The following is a 24,556-nucleotide window of genomic DNA, read 5'->3' as shown; positions in this document are numbered from 1 at the left end:
CAGCTTGCAAATGCGAAGCATGAGTGTGATGGACCTCCAATCTGCAAATGAATCATGCAAATGCTTCTTAGGAAATAATTTAATCAACTCTTTTTTCCAATATGTTGACATTTGATGGGTTTCCCAAGCATGATTAATCATGTATAAAAGTGTGGGCGAAATGGCAACCCAACATTGTAGGAAGAACTCCAGAGTGAGATCGTCCCAACCTAGATATTTCCATTTGCCACATGATCTTATGGCAACTTTCCATTCATTATCCTTGAAAAGAACTTCAATTTGCAAAGCCTGATGAGAAGACAAGATTGGACTAACATGGACATTGTGGGATACGACGAAGAAACATCCTTACTAAATTGTTTAGCATGGTGGCCAACACATGCCTAAGCAAGGTCTGCCCAAGAGATTGTCCAAGTACCATCCACATTTTTCGCCTAGCAAATATTTTCACTTTGCCTCTTATAGTGCAAGCCTTTTAAAAAAATCTTGGAGGAACAATCCTTATCACACACACACACACACACACTTTTTTTTTTGGGTGAAAATTTTGATGCTTTATATTACAGAGTAACTATCCCAAAATGGGATGTGGCAATATATATCAAGAGAAGATCTCAATATATGACAAGTATACATCAGAGTCTATGTAATGATTTTGCAAACAATCGTAGAGAGATTGCTGCAAAGAGTGCCTGAAAAAAGAGAAAGTAGGATCACCAAAGACACTATGATTTCTGTCTTTCCATAGAGTCCAGAATCCCTAGTAATGAATCCAAGTGAAAAATAAATCAACTCCTGTCTAGGTGGGTGAATCTCAAAAAGCCTAAAAAACTTCTCAAAAGAAGCATTTGTAAATCTTGTTCTCAAAAGCTACCAAAGGAAGCCTAAGAAATCTTGATGTGGAAGCAATGCCAAAGAAGATGAGGCACTGATTCTTGTGAAGCTAAACATCTGTAGCAAACATCCATAGCAATATGTCTACATGCCAAAAGCTGCTCTCCACAAGAAAATTGGTTGTCGAAGGGGAATTTTTGAATTCCAAATCATCCGCAATATCTTTTGCTACCTTTTTGCAGGACAATTCATTTGCTAAATATTATTTGCCCCATGTGAAACCCAAGGCAAGGGCAAAAGAATTTTATATAAAGAAGATACAGTAATGTGGGACAACATCAAAGGACGGCATATGAACTAGCGAATGAAGAGTCCAATCCCGAAGCCGATCTTCAATCTCTAGTAGCAGTATTGGGTGAAAATCTTAAGCACATGAGTAATACTGTGCCATATAGGACAATAATGCATGCCAAGACCATACTTTGCAGCAGCCAAAGGAAAAGAAAGAAGGGTTCCATCTTGGAAAAATGAAAGTGAGACATCAAATTGGAGCAAGGTTCAACCCCCCCAAAAAGAGAGAGAGAGAGATTATGTTTTATAAGTTGATGACCTATGAATTTGTTAACTTTGTCCAGTCACAAAAGCGATCAATAGCAAAGACTAGTGGCATTGTATACCAACTTAGCTCAATAAGTATTGCTATTCTAAGGGGAGCAATTTATACCTTGGATAGGGTTCATCATATTCATCCATTTGTTTTGTTTCCAACCCCTTATACTATATCCAATGAGGCTGACCATGTAGACCATGACAATGTTTTATTCTTCCACTCAATTGTGTCCCTAGGAACATCATTTTTTGTTTGCTTATGGTTCTAGGGATGCTCAAATCATCAATGGATGACTATCAGAAGATTTATTTATTATTGAAAGTGTGGGGGGAAGAGCCGAGGGATAGGGCATAGTGTAGGTCAATAGTCGACAAAGCAAGGTCATGCCCATGGGACTTAAACGCCCACAATTACTCAGGCAAGAACATGCCCAAACTACTTGAGCTGTTGCTCCAAGCCTTTACAATGCATAATCCCATCTTGTTTTAGATTAATAGGGTATATTTATTTTTTGTGAGGTTCACTTATATACACAAAGAGTTTAAGACTAAAAGACAAGGTAGAACCAATGACTTTCGTGGATATTTGTATTGGGCTTGCACATGTGCATACACATGCGTGAATGCACATGTGGGCATGCACACACACACACACCCCCCATGCCTAAATTTTCTTTAACTCGATAAAATAAATGTTATACTTGTATAGATAGTCGGTTTTATAGGTTAAAATGCATCATTTGTTGATTTTTTAATGTATAGAATTTAGACTGTGAAGTAAAGGCTAGGCAAAATCTTAGGTGGATTTTATCCATTATAGCCAATAATAAATATACTAAAGGTTATTTTAAGTAAGCATTGTGTATGTGTGTGTGTGGGGGGGAGGGAGGGGCATTCTCTGCAGCAATCTTTCTTTGATTGCTTGCAGACCCGCTGCATAAATCATGAGGTCTTTTTGGCATATGCTGAAATTTTCAGTTGATGTAATTGTAGCACCTTATTTTGAGGTTGCTACTCATATAATATAATCAATCAAAGATTTCATTAAAAAAATGTGTGTGTGTGTGTGGTCAGACTACGGATTATTCAATCCATTTTGATGGCTTTTGATTATGTTAAGCAAGGGAGATCTTACTTCTTTCATGTCTATAGTTATGGAAACCTTCTGGTGCTCTAAACATGGCAAGAAAAGTTTGAGATTGCTTTCGGTGCAGCATCTCTGTTCGCCAAAGATGCATGGGGGTCGGAATATTCCAAATATTCATGTGCATATTGTTGCTCATGAAGTAAAAATGATGCTGCAATTCATGTAGGGTTCTTAGCCTTGCGCTGCCTTGATGTGCCATTTGCTTTTAGAACCCTCCGCTCCTGTCTTTGGATACTGGCAACCCACTCACTGGGATTTTCTGTTAGATTGTATTGATGGTAAGATTAAAGGTTGCCCGCTGGTCTCCAACATGTTGATGAACTGGTAACATATCCTCTCACATTTAGAATGGCATGCCCTGAGGGCTGAGAGCATGCATTGTTCAAGGGTTTTGGCCCCTCCGCTGGCTTTACAGGAGCCTAGATGATCATACTTAGTATGAAAGAGATCCACTCAGTTGCAGATGTCATTCATTGGTTAGTATTGCAATAAAAGTATTTAGGGCCACCTTTTTCTTAGATAGAAAGGCTCCTGATATGTAATCTTTGATTAAATCATCCCTTGGATTGCATCATTATTTTGAGAGTAGACAACTTTTGAGGCTACCTCGATGGTGGTCATCCACATCAGGAGTTGCAATTCTATTGATCATTGCCATATTTGAAACAATCCTATGGCCGATGTGTCTAGAACTTAATTGGTTATCATCATGATTCAAACCATCCATGTCATTCATTATCCATCAACCACCTATCAATTAATTTAATTTTTGCAAAAGTCAATGTCTTGTCAAGCTTTTCTTGCCTGCAATTATGCTCTTTACATATTTCTCCACAGCCTTGGCCAATACTCATGGTGCCTTGGCTACGTCATGCATCCCTGTTCTTGGCCACATGTTCTTTACCCTGCTCCCCTTTCCATTTGTAAACAAAAGGCTTTTTCCGATAAGAACAGGAAATACACGCAAAGAAACTTGCCCAGCCTCTGAAATTCCAACTGTAATCAATATTTTGTACATGTGGCACAGATCCTCAACTGTGTAACCATATTCTGACAACAGATATATTTGGCCTTTCTGGCATTTATGAAACTTGCTCCCAACTGTCTGTATAACAATGGAATTACCTCTATAGGCATTTTGTCATCTTTAAGTTATGCAGAAATTGCACGCACATGTGAAAAGGATGTATTCAAGGTGCCACTAGAAAAATGGCGGAGTTGCCATGGTCTCTTCATTCTTGGTAGTAATCAAGTAGTTTCACTACCTGCAAATCATATAACAACCCTCTTTACCAGAGATAAATGAAGAAGTGCCATTTCCTTAACATGTTATCTATCAGCAAGCAGCAAGGGGCTTCTTGGTGTCGTAAAAGAAGATTTTTGCAAGGGCTGTGATGTACCTTTGTCATATCTGGACGGTCTTCTGGAAGGACTTTAATGCATTCAAATGCAGCCTGCATCATGAGCTCCAATTGGGCTGCATTTACGTCTGTCATCTGTTTGTCCACCAACTTGTATGTTGATTTTTGTTTTTCAAGGTACCTAGCCTGTGCAAACCTTTCCGGTTGGCTTAGACAGAAGATCTCTCTCGTTTTAATTAAAAAACATAGTAATCACATCTACTCAGACAAATACCTATGTATCCAGAGAAAAGTTCCATCTATTAAATGCTTTGAAAACCATACAACAGATTCAGATATATGGAAGTACCTTCTTGCAGATATAGTTAGCATCAAGTTGGGCACAAAAAGGAAGCTGAAAATTGTCATTCAATGACTAGTCCCTATGGAACAGTCTATGGAACATTCCCTAGATGTTCTCTAGCCATTCCGTATGCCTGGCATTCCCCACTAAGACATCCTAGTCTCATTATTTGTAAGACATTATTTGTCCGTTATGAAGGGAACAACGATCCTAGTAACTATCTCCCCCCCCCCCCGCACCCTTGCACGCCCCTTCCATTGCAACACACACGCACACGCACGGGCACAAAAAATGTAAGCTGCATCATCACATTGTGTAATGTGACAGGGTAACATGTACACACCCATATGCACATGTGTCTCTTTTGTAAGAAAAGCACAATTCCAATTTTTAAAAGCTACATTGAAATGGCTAAAATTACGAGGCCTTAATTTAAGAACATTCAAATAAGGAACACACAAACGTGAACCACAAATTCAGATATGATCACAATGTTAAGTATAGAATGTAATAAAACAGCAGAAGAATTGAAGGAGCCAAACAATCTTATTGCATTATTCCTAAAGCATAAGCTACCAATACAAACCCAAGAAGAGGAAGGGAAAGAGAAAGAGGAGGAAGAGGGAGGGGGGGGGGGGAGTAGTAGTTAAATGCTTTAGTGCAATAAATGTGTGCACAGCTAAGCACTATGACAGAAGGATAAACATTTATTTGATACAAGTAACGAAACACACTATTTTGTCTGCCAAAAAAGCTGCACTGGATGAAACCAAATGATAAAGTATTGCTACAGGCTTCCCTTGATATCCTACTTCAATCCTCTATAAAGGAATATACACGTAAGATCCATAGGTTATCTCGATTGTATATATATATATATTTTTTGGGCAAAAAAAGACTTCTATTAAGTATTAAAGAAAAACCGTTAGAGGAAGCTCCATACGGGATACATCATGCAATGCACGAAAAGCTCAAGAGCCATAAAGAAAGGATTGAGGCTGATAGTGCCATCTCAATCCGGTAGAAACCTCCGAGAAAAAGGGAGAACCCCTCCAAACTCGAAGAAAAATAGTCCTTCTAGAAGAGGCTGCCCGTGAAGAACCCTGCATGCTAGCCCATATGGCTATCAAAGTGTGAACCGTGTCAGTCCAAATACCCGTGAACACCTGTAATGGGTGTATCTGGGTGCCATCCAAGGCCTCCGTACATCTGGCTCTCCAAATGTGCTAAGATGAAATGCTAGCCAAAATCTCCCAAGAGGTGTCCACTGAAACATGAGAAGCTCTGAAGGGAGTAAGTGGTACATCTTGTAGAGAGCAGGGCTCTATCACCTGCCGGCGGACCGAGAGTGCCCAAGAAGAAGGCTCACCCTCATAAAACACCTGGGGCCCGGTAAGAGATAACCATGCAACCGAGCCCCAAGTCATGAAGAAAGGGGATGTGTGAAAGATGCTGAGTATCCGAGCAACCCCTTTCCAAACAGTCCTCGCCTGATTGCAGTCCCAAAGGCAATGTCGCACTGACTCCTCTGCAGAATGACATCGAGGACAAGTGGGATCAGCCCCAAAACGTGATCTCCACAGGTTCACTGCAATCCCTCCATGAATAGAAAGCCAGAAGAAAAGAGTGATCTTTCTATTTCTGAGGGATTTCCAGAGCCTCCTCCAGAAATTTCTACGCAAATCTGCGGTGATGAAGAAGCTTTCCCAATGGGGGGCTCTGGAAGGAATCCAACCCCTACTGTTCAGCTGAAACCTCCTGGCATTACCAACCGTGAAACGAAAAAAGGGAATCCCCCTCTCTCGGTGCCCATGATCTATCCATTCCCACTCTCCTGGGTCCCATTGCAAGCACCTGATAGGTGCACCTCCATATAACCACAACCTCCAGGAACCCAAGGCCAAGAGCAGAGGGTCGGGGTCTAAGTACCACTGCAAGCCCGCTCCATGGTCCATAAAACCAGCAATCCTAACAGGCTGAAAGGCAACCTCAAGAAGAATGCCATCCTTGGATGTAGAAAGTAAACCTCCATCCCCAACATCAAAGACCAGTGCGTCTTCCCCAAGACCTCGGAGAGCGATCACCTGTAAAGGAACTGATGTCCGCGAAAAAGCTCCCATCCAAGTGGTGGAAGTAGTAGGTAGCTCAACTGTCCATTCCATCGGGATGGCTGCATCTATCTGCTGAATCCTGCGTGCTACCCCTCTGAGGTGACTCACGGACTGCAGTCTCTGATCCACAGGTAGCCTGATAAAAGATTTCCAAGTCCCTACTGTGTAGGTGGGGCCTCCCTCTCATTTAGACCACTGCATGTAATGGGAAGTGCCCAGTGGTCTGGCATGCTCGTCAAGAATACTATCATTCCAAATGATCGGCTGCCTATCAATCTCTTCGACGGTAGAAGGTGGAATCCTTCGAAGAGTGTTCCTGAAGCTCCCCCAAGCTTTCAGGATGGCAGTCATGAGAGGAGAGGCAGGAGATCTGAGAGGGGCTGATGTGAAAATCCAGCGAGGGCTGTCCACCCAATCATCTCCCAAGGTTGGTGTGCAAGCCTGAATGCGTCCAAAAAAGAAATCCTTCCAAGGTTCCTGCCCAGGCATGAGTCCCCTCACCACCACCTTACAAAGCAATGCCCTGCCCTGCAAGTCTGGGTCAATGACATTAAGGCCCCCTTCACATGTAGGGAGAATAACAGTCTCCCAGGCCACCCTTGCTGCAACATCTGCTGTGCCATCAAGTCCACTCCATAAAAAATTCCTGACTGGTCTGATGAGCTGAGTGATGCAATCCCTAGACCGGCACCAGCAAGAACACACGAACCAGGAGGTGGCCAAGAGAACCCCGTTCACTACCACAACTCTAGATGCAAGGTCGAGTTTGGCAGAGCTCCAGAATAGGAGCTTTTTCCTTATACTTTCTAGTACTAGGGCAAACTGCTGTGCTGGAGAGATGTCCAATCCTACCTGGCATCCCAAATATCTGATAGGAACACCCCTCTGAATCCAGGAGAAACCAATGTCACCACCCTAGCCTGGAGTGTCCTCATCACTGATCCAAAAGACAAAGGATTTATGCCAGTTAATGTGTGCCCTTGCAGCTGAGCAAAAAATATCCAAGGCTGTCCGGAAAGAATCAAGTGACTGCAAGGAGACCTGAATAAAAATAGCAGTGTCATCAGCCAACTCACAGTCAAAAAGCTCCTGCTCCTGTCTCAAGGGCAGTCTCAACCCAAAAAGCTCAGCCTGAGATCTAAGGAAGATACTCATAGCTTCTGCCACAAAAAGAAAGAGGAAGGGGGCTAAAGGGCATCCCTGATGAACTGATCTGGAAATCTGAAACCTGTCACCCCTTACCCCTCCAATCAAAACCTGGCTGTGGGCTGATCTGTAAAGGGAGGCCACACCTCTGATCCAAGCATCTGAGAATCCAAACCGTAGAAGACTGCCCTCAAGAAAATTCCAATCTACTCTGTCATAGGCTTTCTCGAAGTCCAAGAGTAAAACTGCTAGCCTCTGCCCACTCTGCATAGCCCAGACAAATAACCAACGGAAACCTATACCTGTCACCCAGCCTCAACTAGCCTTGGCAACAGCGCACCCTCTTACCATGGCCTTCATTGTCTCTTTGCTCTCTACTCTTGTCTTTCAAGCCTTGGCTCTCACACACTCCACAAAAAACATACCTTCTCCCTTAGCTGTACTCACACCACTTCTATTTATAAGAGACTATACAACCTACCAAATAAATAGGACTTGGTGATTGGGAACCTAAAGCAAGTATAAGCCGGGTCAACTCTTCTCCCACATTTTGTGAGCATGATGTGGCTGACTGTGGCCATTAATTCGTACCGAGCTTCTGCACTTCGGGGGTGAAGGGAAAATTGAGTTGTGACAAAGGCTAGCACTTAAGGAGAAGGCTGATCAAACAATTGGGCTATAGCCCACATTCTCTTCATTCAAGCTAGGACTGCTTGCGAAGACAATACCATTTCATATTAGTCTCTCCCAAATGATCCTTTCTAAGCAAAAAATGCTTAGACAAACTAGCTGATAGGGCAATGCACCAATAAAGATAGAAAGAATTCATTGCAATATCAACAAGACACAACATGGAAACTTCACAAGGTGAAATTTACATCTCGGCTAATACGGCAGGAAAATATATCCAGGAACATGCCCAAACTCATCCTCTAAAAATACAACACATAGTGCAGTTTCAATTCATGACAGTCACTCACAAGAACCACAAGCTCTGTCATGCATAGCAAGGACTAACTATCCCCACCGACGTCATTGGTGCCTAACGGTTGGTTTAGACCATAGTATACACACATGCTCTCATACATGCATATCCACACACCCACACATACTTGAGCATCCATTTATACAAAGGTCTTGTACTGAGTCTCTGTTAGACCTCCAGAGGTTAAGGGTAGACTAAGCCGTGACAAAGGCTAGCATTAAAGGATAAGACTAATAAAAAAAGTAGTTCACATTCTCTTCAATCAAGCTCCGATTGCTTGTGAAGGCAACACCATTTCATTTTAGTCTCCCGAACGAGACTTTCTAAGAAAAAAATGCTTAGACAAACTAGCCGATAGGGCAATGCACCACTTAAGTTAGAAATAATTTATTGCAATACCAGCAAGCCACAACATGGACAAAAACTTCACAAGGTAGAACTTGCATGTCTGCTAATATGGCGGGAACATATATCTAGATGAATCCAAGAATATGCCCAAACTCATTCTCTAAAAAGACAACACAATGTGCAGTTTCAATCTCATGACAATCACTCACAAGATTGAAAACCATAAACTCCATCACGCATAGAAGGGATAGCTACTATGGCATCCCCACGGACGTCATCAACAGCCAACAGTGAGTTTAGACCACAGTATAAACATATGCTCTCATACGTACATATCCACACACCCACACATACTTGAGCATTCATTTATACAAAGGTCTTCGTACCAAGTTTCTATCAGCACTCCAGAGGTGAAGGACAAAGTCAGCCCATAGAAACATTTATTGCAATATTAGCAAGCCGCAACATGGATGAAAACTTCACAAGGTGAAATAGATATGCTAGCAAAGGTCAGGGTGAAATTGGAAGTTGTCGTGTCAGCACTGATTTAGAAAATGAGGCGCTCAAGGGTGCAAAGTACAGCCTACACCACAATGAAGGCACATTCCAAGTTATGGTCGGCCTCAAGGAAAGGCTATCATACGCAGAGAAGGCCTTGGAGGAGGCAAACAGTGCAGTGATGATTGTGTACTAAAGCAACTCGAGGATGACATAAAAGGTGTTTCAATCACAGTCACTCACAAGATTGAAGAACCATAAAGTCCATCACACATAGCAGGGCTAACTACTATGACATCTCCATCGACATCATGGTGGGTTTAGATCATAGTATAAACATATGATCTCACGCATACATATCCACACCGCTCACATACTTGAGCATCCACAAAGGTCTTTGTACCGAGTTTTTGTCAACACTCCGAAGGTGAAGTGCAGCCCCACATCTGTGAGAAAGGCTAAATGATAAGGCTCGTAAAAGAAAGTAGTCCACATTCTCTTCATTCAAAGCTATGACTACTTGTGAAGACAATACCACTTCATTTTAGTCTATATTATGTCTATTTCTATGACTCGTAACCTGTCACTTGTGGCTTGTGAACTTTGAACTTTGAACTTTGAAGTATATGTCTATTTCTTAAAACTTTCAAGTTTCATTGAAGGTCTAAACTTAATTTCTAAAAATGTTTAATGAATCATGATTATTATGATCTATCATCTTCAAGTGTAAATTTTATGCCATGTGTGCTGCATCTAGTGTGCTATGTTTCTAGAATTTGACTCCAGCTACCAAACACTATATAGTATGCACTATGCATATAAGTCATCTCTCTTCTCTCTCTCTCTCTCTCTCTCTCTCTCTCTTTATCTATCTATCTATCTATCTATCTATACACACACACACACGCACACACTTTTTTTTTTAGTGAAAACTTTTGATTGATTATATTACAAGAGTAGCAACCTCAAAACGAGGCAGCCGAAATTACATCAATTGAAAATCTCAGTGTATGCTAGATATACATCATGATCTATGTAGCGCGTCTGCAAGCAATCAAAGTAGGATTGCTGCAGAGAATGCTTAAAAAAGTCAAACAAGGAAAAGATGGGATCACCAAAGACTTTACAGTTCCTGTCTACATACACACACAATTTTTTTGTGGAATATTTGAGTCGTTATATTACAAAAAAAGCTATCCCAGAAAGGGAGAGCTATAATACATCAAGAGAAAATCTCACTGTAGGACAAATATACATCATGATCAAAGACACGAGATTGCAATCAAAAAGCGATTGCTGCAAAGAGTGTCTAAAGAAAGAGAAATTGGAAAAAACAGGCACAAAGACCATATGATTGCGATCCTTCTAGAGAGTCCAAAGTGCCCAGTACTGAACCCAAACAAAAAAGAAATCAAACTCTTGTCTGGGTGAATGTACACCAAAAATCCAAAAGAACTTGCCAAAAGCAATCACGGGAAACCGAGCTCTCAAAATTTGCCCAAGGAAGTCCAAGAAAGCACAAGAGGGAGGACAATGCCAAAAGAAATAAGGCATAGTCTCTCTCAGAGCCAGACATCTGCGACAAATAGAGGAAGCAATATGTAGTCATGCCAAGAGCTGTCCATGAGGAAGAACACCCAACAAAACTCTCCACAAGAAAACCTGCTGACGGAGAGGAATCTTAGAATGCCAAATCTGTCTCAAACGTTTCCGCCACCATTTCATAGGACGATTAAGATGCCAAAGCTGATTTGTCTTTTGTGAGATAAATGGTGCAGGAAGTAGAACTTTATAAAGAGAAGAGACAGTAATATGTGCAAACTGCAGAGGACGGCATGACAAGCCCATAGAAGAAAGTGTCCAGTCTTGAAGACGATCCTGTATGCAATGGAGGAACCAGCTGAAAAGGTTGGAGCATGAAAGTAATCTTTGCCAAAGTGGACGATAATGCATTCCAAGGCCAAATTTGGCAGCGGCCAAAGGAAAAGTAAGGGAAAATCCAGCATCATCAACAACATCCTGAACCAAACGAATCCCCTTGAGACTCAAAAAATACGAACGTCGAGGCTCCTACAATGCCAAAGGAAGGGCGAACACTCTAGACCAATGTATACTCCAATCCATTAACAAATGGGAAACCAAAGGACAGCCAGGGATTTTGCCTGTCACAGAATCAAAAAGAAACTCCCACTGGGAAAGCTGCCAATGAATTAAAGCTGGAGATTCAACATGCAAGAGTGAATGATGAATCATGGCGGCCCATGGTTGAGAATCTTGCAAAAACTGCAGCATGAGTTTCCCCTTATGGGCAAGAATGTGCGGATGGATATTGAGAATATTAAGACCTCCATGCATCTTTGGAGAACAAAGCTGCTGTACCTGAAACAAACACAAGATTTTTTTGCCATGGCAAGAATACTAGAAGATTTCCAAAACCTCAGACATAAAAGAGGCAAGATCAGCCTTGCTAAACATAATAAGAGGCAAGTAGAATTGAATATACACCATCAAAATAGATTGCACAATTCGAAGACGAACATGCAGAGGCTAAGTTGCCAATTTCCAGTACTCCAGCTTTTTCTTGAGAGCTGTGAGAATCCAATCAGATTGTTGATGAGGAAAAAGTGTCCAACTCAAAGGATAGCCAAGATGACGAACCAATTGAGTTGTTAGGATGATTTCTCCAGGCCATAAAAGAGAGTGCCATTCCTTGGAATGCAAAGGCAACAATTTTGATTTCTGAAAATTTACATGAAGCCCAGCAGCTAAACCATGTAAAGAAAGAGCTTGCATTAGCTCAGAAAGATCTTGCTCTCTATTATGAGGAGTGAAAAAAGAATCATCTGCATAAGCTTGAGCAAGCAATGGTTTACTATTATGAATTTTCAAACCATGTAGCTTATCCGTAGCTATGAGATGATCCATATACTGAAGCATGGGGCGTGTGGCTATAGCATACAGGAGCGCACTAAGTGGACAGCCTTGACACACCGAACAATGAAGAGTCCATGCTTCAGAGACATCCCTAGAAAGAATGCAAGCAGCTTGATTGTCACTATAAAGCTAGTATATGATATGCTGCAATTTCTACCAAAATCCCAAAGCATTCATTGTCTAAGAGATGAAGTCCCATTGAACAGTATCAAAAGCCTTGGCAATATCAACTTGTAGTAAAAGAACATCCTGCTCTGTGTATTTGGCATACTCAAGTCCAACATAAGCATTTGCGATATTATCAGTGATATGCCTGCGAGAAACAAAACCATGTTGTGCAGGATGTAAACCATCATGCAAGTATCCTTTAATATGATCCACCACCATTTTGTGATGATTTTATAAATGACAGGCATAAGAAAGTCATAAAAGCTCTCGCATTCCAAAATATTAAGGTAGTTGTATGTGGCTTACCCACTGAACAAGGCTTTTTTCTTCCTCTGGGAGACTGGGATCAATTGCAGGTCTTCCTGAGATTATCTCCAAAAGCACCACTCCAAAGGAAAACACATCAGTCTTCGTGTTAACATTGCCATGAAGCAGATACTCAGGAGCCAAGTACCTGTGTTTTGCATCATCATTATATTGCCATTAAAGTCAAAATAAGCGACCTCTTAATAACTTCTGCATATTATCAAGCTAACTCTTGCATTTTGTCAAGCTATTTACAATAGAACTCTACAAAGGAAGAAACCTTTTCATTGCAAATCAAGGAGGAGCAACAATTCTTGGAAACTAGCAGAGGAAGGGAGGGAGAATGGTCGTAAATGGTCGTGACACTGACAGTCCTGGATGCAAGTCTTGTTATTTGACATAAATAATACCTACACATGAAGAGTATTGTGAGAGAATTTTCTTCGAATTTTTGGCATCATCAATGCCATCGACATGTCCATGCCATCATTAATGCCATTGACATGCCATGATCAACAGTGATAGTTAGCTTTTGTCTTATGACAAAATGATGCTTCTCCTTTTTCACAATAATCTCATCCTTTTGTACATATACCCTGTATAATTGTTCATGCTGCTTAGCTAGCAGCATTCTTGTTTAGAGACAAGTACTCATATTTCTCTTCCATTTCCACCAACTTTTCCTTGCATCAATTGAAATCTTCTTCAAAGACTTCTACTGTATTTTTTTTTCTGTTAGGAGGAGGATTTTCATAATTTGGTTTGGGATCCATATGGACTACTGGTCTGAGCACTTTTGATCAGTTGTAGTAGCATCTTTAAAATAATATCAAACAATAACAAAGGCCAGTGCACGAACACCAAGTGACCTAGGTATGTTCCTCAATCATCTGCATCCTTGTGCTTTAACTCTACACTTGGAAGTTGACAATGTCTTGTTCTCAATGTAGCAATCAATATCTTACTAAGCATGCATTTGCTCCTTCATGCTGTCAACATTCTCTCCTTGCCAGTTCTGTCCTTAGTGCATCAGACATAATCACCAAAAACATTGTAGAAATGCATTTCAAGACCTCAAAGAGAAACATTTCATGATTATTAAAGGAGTTTCTCCTAGAAACGAGTTTAACTTATATATCTAAAATATAAAACACATAAATATACATACGTGTGTGTGTGCATGTAGCATACATAAAACACACTATGTTTTATATAAAACATACAGTCACACACACAGTCGATGTATATATAAAACACACAATGTTCTATATAGAACATACACTTTCTGGGGCCCACTATGTGTGTTAGTGTAGGTTACTATGCGCATGTGCGTGTGTGCATGTGTGTGTGCGCAGGCATGCGAGTGAACCGTTTTTGGGCACTATGGACTCTATGGAAGGACAGTAATCATAGAGTCTTCGGTGACCCTGCCTTGTCTAAGTATCATTTCTTCAGCGCTTCTCTACGGCAATCATTCTTTGACTGCCTATATGCATGGGATCTGGAATATCCTGCTTTTGGGTCCTATAATGAGATCTTTTATGTTGTAACTACTTGTCCTCTCTTTTTTGGGGGACAGTTTCATAGTTTCTTGTACTATAATACATATGGATTTCACCCCAACCAAAAAAAAGTGTATATAGGTTGCTGTGAGTCCTGTTATTTTATTGGTTTTTTCCCTCTCCATAAACACTGGTTTTTTTCCAGCTCTAGCTTTTCCAAATACCTACGTTCATAGGTCTCTTTCCTTTGTGTTTTCTGGCTTTCTTTGTTGCCCATAATCCCATCTTTAGCTGTGCGCTGGGTCTTGGCTGCAAATGGACACTGTTCAATACAAAAGGGGCGACCTTGAGCATTGTCAGGTTCTAGTTGCAAGAGGTCTGCAGCAATGTGCCAATCTGATCTGCAACCTTTTTTAGACGCTTCACATAAAGGATTTTCTGAAATTAATCAAGCATTGGGAGATGAGCCCGTGCCAAAGTTTCATGTCTCTATTCCGGGTAAAGTTTTATATGCTCCAGTCATGAGCTTGGCTCAGAAAGCTTTTTTATTGTTCTTTCCCGGAAGGATGGCTGATGCAGCAGATGTCACAATGGCTGAAATCTCTCCTTAAGGGATGCTATGTTGCATGTTGTTACAAGATTACCAAAGGTTTTTATGAGGTGTCTTCATAGATGCTCAATATAAGCAACAGTTAATGGAGAAATCCCCTTTGTTTTTTGGGAATTAGTTGGTGCATGTATATCCTTGGATGCCTACTAAGGATTATCCGAGTTTCATTCTGCACAAATGCCCTGCCTGGGTGGACCTACCACTGTATTGAAGCCTGCCTTGCCGTTCCTAGCAGAGGCATTGGGAAAAGTAATTTGTCCCCCATGCTCATTTGGGAATGTTAATCGTTCTTGTGTGTTATGGGATACTGATAAGCCCACTCCCCCACCACATGTGGCTCTACAGGTGGATATGACAGGTATACCTTCAAAATAGGTCTTGTTTTGAGTGTGGAAAATTTCAGCATATGCAATCCAAGTGCCCCCAGCTTTTCTTGAAACCTTCCCATGCAGCTGCACAACCCAATGATACCTATGCAACGGCCTGCTGTCATCCAAAGAACTCGTGGTTCAGGGGCCGCATCCCCACCTAAGGTTACTGAAAAGGGTAAGGCCAAAATGCCTACAACACCTTCTAGGATGGGGGATAAAATAACAGTGGGAGAGAAAGCCCTTCTTGTGATTGGCAGCAGCCTAAAAAAGTAATTAAGCCAAGAGCAATGCCTATTAGAAATTGGACGGAGACTAGACTGCATCCAATTCTAAGGAGGCTCTTGTAGCTGATGATTTTGGGTTGGCAGGCTCTGGTCTGCAGTGGTTCGCACGGATCCGCCCTATTTATCGCATATGGCAGCCATGCCTTCAAATAGTCCTGCCTCTTCTCCTACACCTATTTCAAATGATGAGCAAGTGATTGCTTTTAACATGTATATTGGCTCATCTCAGCCTGGTGCAGTGCAGGTTGAGCTTTGATGTTGCCTTTTTTTTCAGGAGTTGCTATGTTTATTCATCATGATTTGCAGCCGCAAATGGCATTTTATGTTGACAATTGGGCTTTGGATAGAGGTGATTCGGTATGCATTTCTCTTGGGGTTTCTACCTCAAGCCACTTTCCAGTGGCTTTGATGAATTTCGAGCCCCATAGGAGGGGTCGCTCTGCCAGTATCAAGATTCTAGATACCTTCTATGCAGAGAAGGACCTCACTGAGGCAGTTTTGCAGATTTGGGTGTCTCGTGGAGTGCCGTCCCCTTCACATGTATCAGCAGCCCTTTCTGATATTAGTGACTTCTACCATTCAACGCAAGTACGAGAAGGCATGAGATTCTCAGATAGGAGTTTGGTCTTTGCCAACAATTGGCAATTTTTAGAGGCATGGTGTCACATGTCCATGTGATGTCCAAGTTTGAGACCATCATGAAAGAGTTGCAATCAAACCCCTTGTTATACAATGGTGGTTGGGTGTCAAAACTATAGACTTACCTATCAATCTTACATTTGCAAGAAACATATGATTCTCTTGGGCCGACTTCGCAAGGTGGGTCTGGGATCCGTGTTCCTCCTCTTGTATTCCCGCTTGTTCGGGAGTTTCCAGAAAGTTGTGTCTTTGCCTGAAGGGAGCTGAGAAGAAGCCCCCTATGCTCTGTTGAAGAGCCCCTGCGTACGAGGCGTCGGATGCTGAAGTTTGTTGAGCGTGGCTAGCAGTCGATGTTCCGGAGTGGAAAGCACCATGAATTGGGATGGCAAAGGAACTTCCTCGTTCGAAGGTTCTTCCTTGGGAATAATGCATTAACTTAAATAAGGCCAAGAAACTCGTGTCTGACCACGGCGCCACCCAAGACTACCCATAGAGGAAACCTAGACTCCCCGAACCTCAATAGCCCAGCGCTTGGAGAATGAGCACTTGAAGCTCCACGAAGTTTCAAAATCCGAGCCCAGAGCTTTCGAGAGAGGTCGCCTTCTGGAACAAGTAAAAAGTCTTTGCCCAAATAGACGAAGGCCTTCTTGAAGAATCTGTTGAATGGCTAGTGTCTCATGCACTAGTTGGATTCCTGCATGGCCCTCGTCCACTTGTTGCTTTCCTTGAGGACTAGTTTTGCACCAACTCGAGTCGTAGAGGGATAATACTTACCAATGTTAGTTTCCTTAGACGAGGGTATTTTATCTTTTTGTTTGAAAGAGGTGATTTTGCATTGAGAGTTCTGCATCATGGGCTATGGACAGTCCATAATCAAACTCTTTCTCTTGATAGATGGACGCCTTCCTTCAACCCTGATAATCCTAGGTCCCCTATTCTACCGGTCTGGGTGGAGTGCTTGACTTACCTTTCTCTCTTTGCAACCAAGCCACGTCGCTTTGCAACAGTCTAGGAGAGGTGGTGAGCGTTGAGCATGATCTATTTATTAATCCTAGGGGGAATCCTCAAGTATGTGTTCAATTAGATCTAGCAGAAGGCCTTCCAGAGACTATAGTAATCCTTAACTGCAGAGGTGGTGTCGTTAGGGAGCACAAATTTCTTTACAAGAATTTACCCAATTCATGCTTTTGTGTGGTTTGTCGGATCACACTGTAAAAAACTGCCCCTTGAAGAAAACCAAGCCCACAGGTTCCCAGGGAGAAATGGATTCCTAAACACTGAACCCCCTTGAAGAAAACCAAGCCCCTTGAACACTGAACCCCCACAGGTTCCCAGGGAGAAATGGATTCCTAAACACCCTGAAGCTCCTGAGCGCCCAGCTAGCCCATCGAAAATGAAAGGTGACAAGAGTACTCAGCCTAAGTCTACTCTAGTACCTGATATTCCCATGAAGAATGCGTACGAGGCATTGGCAGAGCCACTTCCGGAAGCAAACTTTCAACTCATTCCCAAGCATGAACCACAACAATACTGGGCCAAGGATTTCGAAGAGGAAGTCAACAAGAGTGATGATATGTTGACTGAAGATTTTGACGACTCTGAGAAAGATCTACCTCTACCACCTCAAGCTGATAAAAATATTGTTGGGGTAAACCAACTGTTACGGCGCATAGTAAGAGGAGATTATCTACAGCTAAAGGTCCAACTGCTGGTGCAAGTAGCCCAAACACCAGGGCGGGCAAAAGAACATTTGTGGTCTCACTGACCCCAACAGGGCAGGTATTCTAGCCACATGGCTGAGAGAAAACTCTCTTTCCCCTACCTTTCTTGCTTTGCAAGAGGTCAAAACTACAGGAGCTACATTTAGAAGCAAGACCAAGGTGTATTGACAAGAGGAGAACTTGGTTTGCCAATTCTCATGAAGAAGGCAGAGGAGGGAGTGCATTGGAATATTCTCTCACTACTCTCAGAGCATGCTAGATGTTGTTGTTGATATAGACGACAGATGGATTGCTTTGAAATGCCTCCTCAAGGTAATTAGATTTACGACAGTTTCGGTTTATGTCCCAACGAGCTGTCAAGACAGAGGTAAAACTTGGCAGTCCCTAACCTGTTTCTATGAAGATGTAGTGATCTTAGGGAATTTTAATATGGTAGAAAGCAAAATGGACAGATGGCTTGGAAAAGGCATTGTTCTAAGAGGTTCTGAGCTCCACGCATGGAGCGATCTTAAAGAATCGCTACAATTGGTAGACTTGAACTGTGCCGGGGACCTAACTTAGTCTAACAGACAAATAGGAGATTTAAGAAGAGAAACCAGGCTGGACAGAGCCTACCTCTCTCACAGTCTTCTTCAGAGCACCTCTAAATCCGGAGGTACATATTTTTCTACCCTCTCAATTTTTTATCACAAGCTGTTATTGGTTACGTGTGGTTTTGGCTCAGGAAGCAGGTCCTCTTCTTGGTTTAAGTCTGACCCCAGCCTTTTCAAGCTAGGAACGGTGCAACGCAAAGTCAAAGAGCTTTGGACTGCCCCTAGATGCACTGATGAATCAGTTGCAGATTTTTGGATAAGGAATGTGTTAGAAACTCAAAAAGTCTTAAAACATGCCAGAAAACTCAGAGACAAGGTGTGCAGCAAGAGAATGGATGCTGTCAAAGAGTGACTAGATAACTTGGAGGCACAGGCATGCAGTGGAGATCTTCAAGCTCAGACTGAGCTACGCTCGTCAAGAATGAGCTAGTCATACTTGAACACATAAAGTACACGGCAGCTAGATTGTATACCAAAAGATGGTGGGCAGGCAAGTTAGATAGACCAACCAAAGAAACTTTCAAGCTCATTGGCAGGAAAAGAGCAGCTGAGGAAATTCCTTTGCTTGAAGTTAGTGAAAGCAGATGGGCATAATCACATAATGAAAATAATGATTTTATATGCAGTCGTTTTAGGAAGCTATTGTCAAGCACTATGCAGTCAAATGAGGATGTGGTGCAGGCAAGAACCAGGTGTCACTCAGCTAAGCAGGGAGTTGTCAATGGACTTGATCTGCACAGTTTGGAGGCCCCCCTTGCTCTGAAGGAACTCAAGGAAGCTGTTCTAGTTATGAAGGACGGCAAAACCCTGGGAGAAGACAATTTTCCTCTTGAGTTCTACAAATCCTTTGGCAGTGAATCTCACGCCTAGGAACTCCCCCCAAGATGTTCATGAAGTTCTAGAGTGTCAAACTGGATACTACACACTTAGTGGGAAGCTACAAGAGGACCTAGAACTCCTGGGATGTCAATTGATCCCTAAAGGAACTGTTTTTAGATTGTTAGGCATTCCCATGGGTTTCAACGTGTCCATGAAGGACCAGTGGGAATGGTTCTAAGTAGATTCAGCTCCAAACTCGAGAAGTGGAGAGGTTTCCATGCCAACCTGGCAGGGAGACGAATGGTGCTCAACCATTGCCTTTATCTGATCTCACTATTTTTTACCTCTCTTGTTGGCATCCGAGCCAAGCTGGGCTTGATAACCTGATTTCCAAATGCAGGTCCTTCCTTTGGGGAGGCTCAAACAGGATTGCAAAAGTCAGATGGAAATTCTGTTCCACACGTACGCGTGAAGGGGACCTTGGGGTAGTGGACATCAAACATGCTGCAACTAAACTTGCCGCAATGTGGATAATAAAAGCCCTTCTAAATCCTGATCTTGACTGGGCGATGCTGTTAGCCAGAAACGTCAAACACGTCAGACCTGTCCCCAGTTCTACCTGCAGTGTTTAGCCCGTTTTTGTTTTTCAAAGGGAAGCCCCTTGTGGAAATCCCTATGGGCTGTTCTTGAGTCAATTAAGACACAGCTCAAGTTCTCAAGGAAAGACTCATTTATGCGACTCAACCCATCTGGTCCTCTTCAATAAACAGGAATGCTATCCTAGACAATGAAGACTTCATCAGGGCATGTCATCTTTCTTTTTTTTTTGCGCAAAAAGTAGTGCTAGTTATATTACTTGAAATCGAGAGTACAAGAAGGCCTAAAGGCAAGAAGGCCTAAAGGCCAACGGCTGCAATCACAAAACGGATTTAGCCTGAGGAATCAAAATGCTAAATACAAGCCTCTCAGGGCATAATCATCGGAGAGTGGACAAACAGCCACGGTGGAGGGGCGTAGTGCCACTGAAGACTCTGAGTAGAGTGCTGGAAGAACAACTCTCAGTGGTCCCAGTCGCGAAGGAAACGTCGTCTCTTTTCCTTCCCTGCCTAGGACTCTCCCTAAATCTGATCCCACTGACCCTTGAGCGTGTGAACGATCGTGTTCCAAATGGCTGCGAGGGTCTGGGTAGCAGAAGAGGTCTGATCTCCTACAGTCTGCGCGCATCTGGAAGTCCAGATATGCCAGCCTGCAATGCTCCCTATGATCTCCCAAACTGGGTGCCGAGGCATCGCTCCTGCATCTGTCTCTGTCAGATGCCAAGGGAAGCTGTACATGTATGCCCAGGTGGCCTGCGTGATGAAAAAGACAGGATCCTGTCTCGAGAACTCATAAGCCAAGTGATGTCCCGTCTCAGTGCTGCACCAGCAAACGGCTCCCCAAGTGATTGGTCCTAGCTCGGGTGTAGCCCTCGCTAAGATCCCCAAGAGTCTGCAATCGTTGGGACAACTGTGGCTCAGTGAACACTTCAGATGGAAAACTATGCTTGAAATCAAAAGGGAATTCAGATTTACGAACCAGCAAGCTCATTTTGTCACTGATTGATTATCTCTTTGGGATGGGGACATCCAACACAAGGGCGGTCAATTCTAAATTACTCCTTAGAGTTTAGTTGGATCCTCACACCTCATTTGCTTCTTGTGCCTACCCCTTTTGAGGACATAGGTGACATGATTCCTATCCTGAATGCTAGATGGAATACCTCCGACTCCTCTCAATGCTAGAAGAGGAGATTTTTTTTACACGTGGACAAAATCAATTCCTGAGAAGATGTCTACTCTACTCTGGCTTATCTTGCACAAAGCGTTTTGGATCAACTTGAGGGGGCTGAGGATTGGAAAAGGGGATGGTAAATGTAGGCATTGTCCTGGGATTCAAGAAGATATCTTCCATCTCTTCGTGTCAAGAAGATTTATGACTGTGATCTAGACCGGTCTTCTCGGAGATACGTGATCATGAGCAGGAGCATCTCAAAGTGTTTAATGAAGAATGTCAGTTCAAAGGAAGTATCTACTACAAATCTGAGTCAGACTCAGATTGAAGTCTTCTATGTTTGCTACCTAGCTTTTTGTCAGGATCTGGAAAATTCTTACTAAGACTGTACACTTGGCCATGAATGTATATCGTTTGATCAATATATATTACAAATACTTTTTTGTCTCCCCAAAAAAAAAAAGGGAATGAGGGACTTGATGCCACTCGCAAAGACATACCCTAATAAAAATGACTCATAAGTTGTGCTCTCTGCAAAAAGAATTCATTTGAAGAGGAGATTATATGTCCTAATAAGCATCACTCACCCTGTTCGAATCGTTTATGCACCAGGCCAAGTGACTCTTATGGCAAAGCCATAGTTAAAAAAATCTGAAAGCAGGTGTCTATAAAGATGAAACTACCCACTCAAACAAGCCTACACATGCCATTGAGAGGTGCCACCCTCTAGTCTCAATATACTCAACAATGCCAAAATAGGCATACCTCAAGAATGATACCTCAACACCCACCATTATGAGTATGCTACAGTCCACCGTGTCATTGGTGAAGTCTCACATGAACCAAGGCCCTATCAAAGTTACTGTCCAACTCAGAAAGATTGGCTTGCAATCTAGGGAAGTCGTCTACCTCTAGAACAATATGAACATCCTGGCTAAAAGAGAACTCTCACAAGCTGAAGCCTCTCTCCCAAAGGTGCTTGCAATGCCTCATCTATCAAAACACATACCACTTCAGCTATCCTACACGTGGGTGAGATCTCTTGGATCGTCTCCAAGTCATCCAACACAAGGGCTCTGCATCAATGAGTCCAAGACATTGGCGGCATCTTGACACCCACGATCTTTTTCAGAGACATACCATCATAGGACAACATCAATACATCACAACATGCTGCAGAATTGTAGGCATACCATACTCCCACTCAGCATACTCAACATCCATTGGGAGATGCATCCAAAGAAAAAATCAGTTGGATACATATATGTCCATTCAATAAATAAGGAGGACACAACTCACCTCACAGCTTATCCAAGTTACATTGCACCACACAATAACATATTTCTTCTTTGTTCATTCACGTTTTAATCTAGCGAGCAGGAGAAGCATTTAGGCTCTCCGCTTATTTTTTCATGCATGTATTTAGTCTCATGGTCTATTTTGCTCTGCAAAAACTCTCTCTCTCTCTCTCTCTCTCGGTCTGTGCAAGCCCTGCTCCCTCTCTCCATATAGCACTCCGTACCTAGCCCATACCTCTCCGTCCGTACCTAGCCCGTACCTCTCTATCCATACTTAGTCCTCCCGTCTGTACCTAGTCCTCCCATCAATACCTCTCCCTCCCGTCCGTAGAGCCCATCGCCTGTCAGCAGCCCGCCACCCATCATCCCTTTGCCTCAGCCAGCAGTTACCTCGGCTAGCAGCAAACAAACTAACCCTAACCCGGAGTTGGGCTAAACCCCCAACCCAACCCGGGGGTTAGCTTAAGCTAGGGGGTTCAACAGACAACCAATTATGGACTGGCCTACCCTCTCCTCCAAGTCCCCCTCAACTCCAACCTCCATCACGACTTGGTACTCTACAGTTGTAGCCATGACACCCTCTCCATATGCACAGAATTACCAACAAGGCGGCTCAAAACGACCCATCCTTGGGCAATAGGATCAGATTTTTTATCTGCAGCAGCAGGCAGTGAGAGAGCTACGATTGGAACTGGCAGAAGTAAAGGCTTGATATCACATTCTGGAAGGGCCTTGTAAGCAAGCAGTAATTGATGAGGCTGTAAAATCTTGTAAGGATTCCCCCCCTACCCAGCAGCTAGTCTCTACAGTCAAAGATCCTGTTCACATTGAAGTACAAACTGCTAAGAAGGAAGTGATTGTAGAAGTGAACACCAAAGCAAGTTAGTCTGATATTCAAGTAGAGATTAAGGAACACGAAGCTAGATGTGATAATGCGCTGAAGATTAGAATAGGGGAACTCCCAGAAGATTGGTACAAAGAGGAGGACACATATAGAGAAATATTGACAAAGATCAAAGCAAGCTTGCCCAACATTGAATGGGTGGATGATGATGAGCAGGATGATGATGACTCCAGGCCAGCTTCTATAATGCACTATAAAGGTCATGCAATCCTTACACTGAAGTCAAAAGATATGCGGATCAAGCTTCTTCGACTATCTTACAAGTTCAAGGGTACCAAAGTATGGATAGCAGAGGAGCTTACACAAGCTCAACTCAAGAATAAGGCAACTGAATTAGCTAAAGTCAGGGCTGCCAAAAAAGATGGAAAATGGGCAGTTTACTGTGAAGGCGTAGCCCTAATTAGAGAGTTCAAATCAAAACCAAAAGACTCTCAGTCTTAAACTGATGTATGGCTGTTTACTCTTTCAGACTATTATGTAGGTACTCTAAATAATGTGGGTTGCTTTTGCACTCCTTGGCAGCTGCCATGTGCCCTCCCTAAAGCAGATGTACTAGAGGGTTTCTTGCTGTCACATAGACCTTTTGGTCTCCAGTGGATGTTAATAGAATTTCTTTCTTTCTCTCTCTCTCTCTCTCTCTCTCTCTCTCTCTCTCTCCACCATGCTTGTACAAACAGTGATACTTTATGGGTGTTCAGCATGGGCTCCTCTGCTCTCTAGGCCTAGCCTAGGACCTACTAGAACAGAATAGAAACTTTACACAAAGGATTCCTCATAGGGGAATTGGGGATTAAGACTCAAACACCCTACCCCATCCTGCTATGCCCCGCCCCCCTCTCCAACATCCCACCTCTTGAGAGGGAAGCATTATGCCAATTCATTGTGTCTCTCAACAAAGTTGAGAAGATGGATGCCAGCAGGATACCTCACAAAGCATTGGAAGCTATACAAACCACTGGATGGCACTGAGAAGGGATGAAATGGAGGGAATTATGGGGTCTAACATCTGCTGATATACCAGAAAATGCATGTGCAACAGCTGAGTTGCATTGATGAGAAGTTTCTTGCAGATGTGTCGACCTCTAGCTACAACCTCCTTCCCTTTGTGATCAAGGTGGTAGATAGATATGCATGTCAACTGATCTTTTGATTGCATGAATGCAAGCCATGATAATTGTGGATGGTAAAGCCCGAACGAACAACCTGCTGATCTTGAGCATACATACATATGCCTGGAGTTTATGGTCTGCAACAA

The 24,556-nt window shown here is 42.7% G+C and overlaps 1 protein-coding gene across 2 annotated transcripts in view; it reads right to left on the bottom strand.

The window, feature by feature from the left end:
• Positions 1–3,156: 3,156 nt before the first annotated feature.
• LOC147906063 (uncharacterized) overlaps positions 3,157–24,556 on the bottom strand; it is a 47,412-nt gene continuing 26,012 nt past the window's right edge. The window contains exons 9-11 of one of the 2 annotated variants that reach the window (XM_087376382.1): positions 12,791–12,938; positions 3,991–4,137; positions 3,157–3,855 (exon numbers count right to left, since the gene is read on the bottom strand). In XM_087376382.1, the coding sequence (XP_087232508.1) occupies positions 3,823–3,855; positions 3,991–4,137; positions 12,791–12,938 (328 nt within the window). In that variant the 3' untranslated portion in view covers positions 3,157–3,822. Of the gene's footprint in view, positions 3,856–3,990; positions 4,138–12,790; positions 12,939–24,556 lie in introns of those variants that run through there. The other variant, XR_015541242.1, reaches the window with a different exon arrangement.

This window comes from Dipteris shenzhenensis, chromosome 1 (assembly GCF_047967505.1).
Source record: "Dipteris shenzhenensis isolate YYH24624 ecotype China chromosome 1, Dip_SZ_1.0, whole genome shotgun sequence".
Classification (NCBI taxonomy): Eukaryota; Viridiplantae; Streptophyta; class Polypodiopsida; order Gleicheniales; family Dipteridaceae; genus Dipteris; species Dipteris shenzhenensis.
Note: the sequence above shows the minus strand (reverse complement) of the source record. Positions and strands in the feature narration are given on the sequence as shown.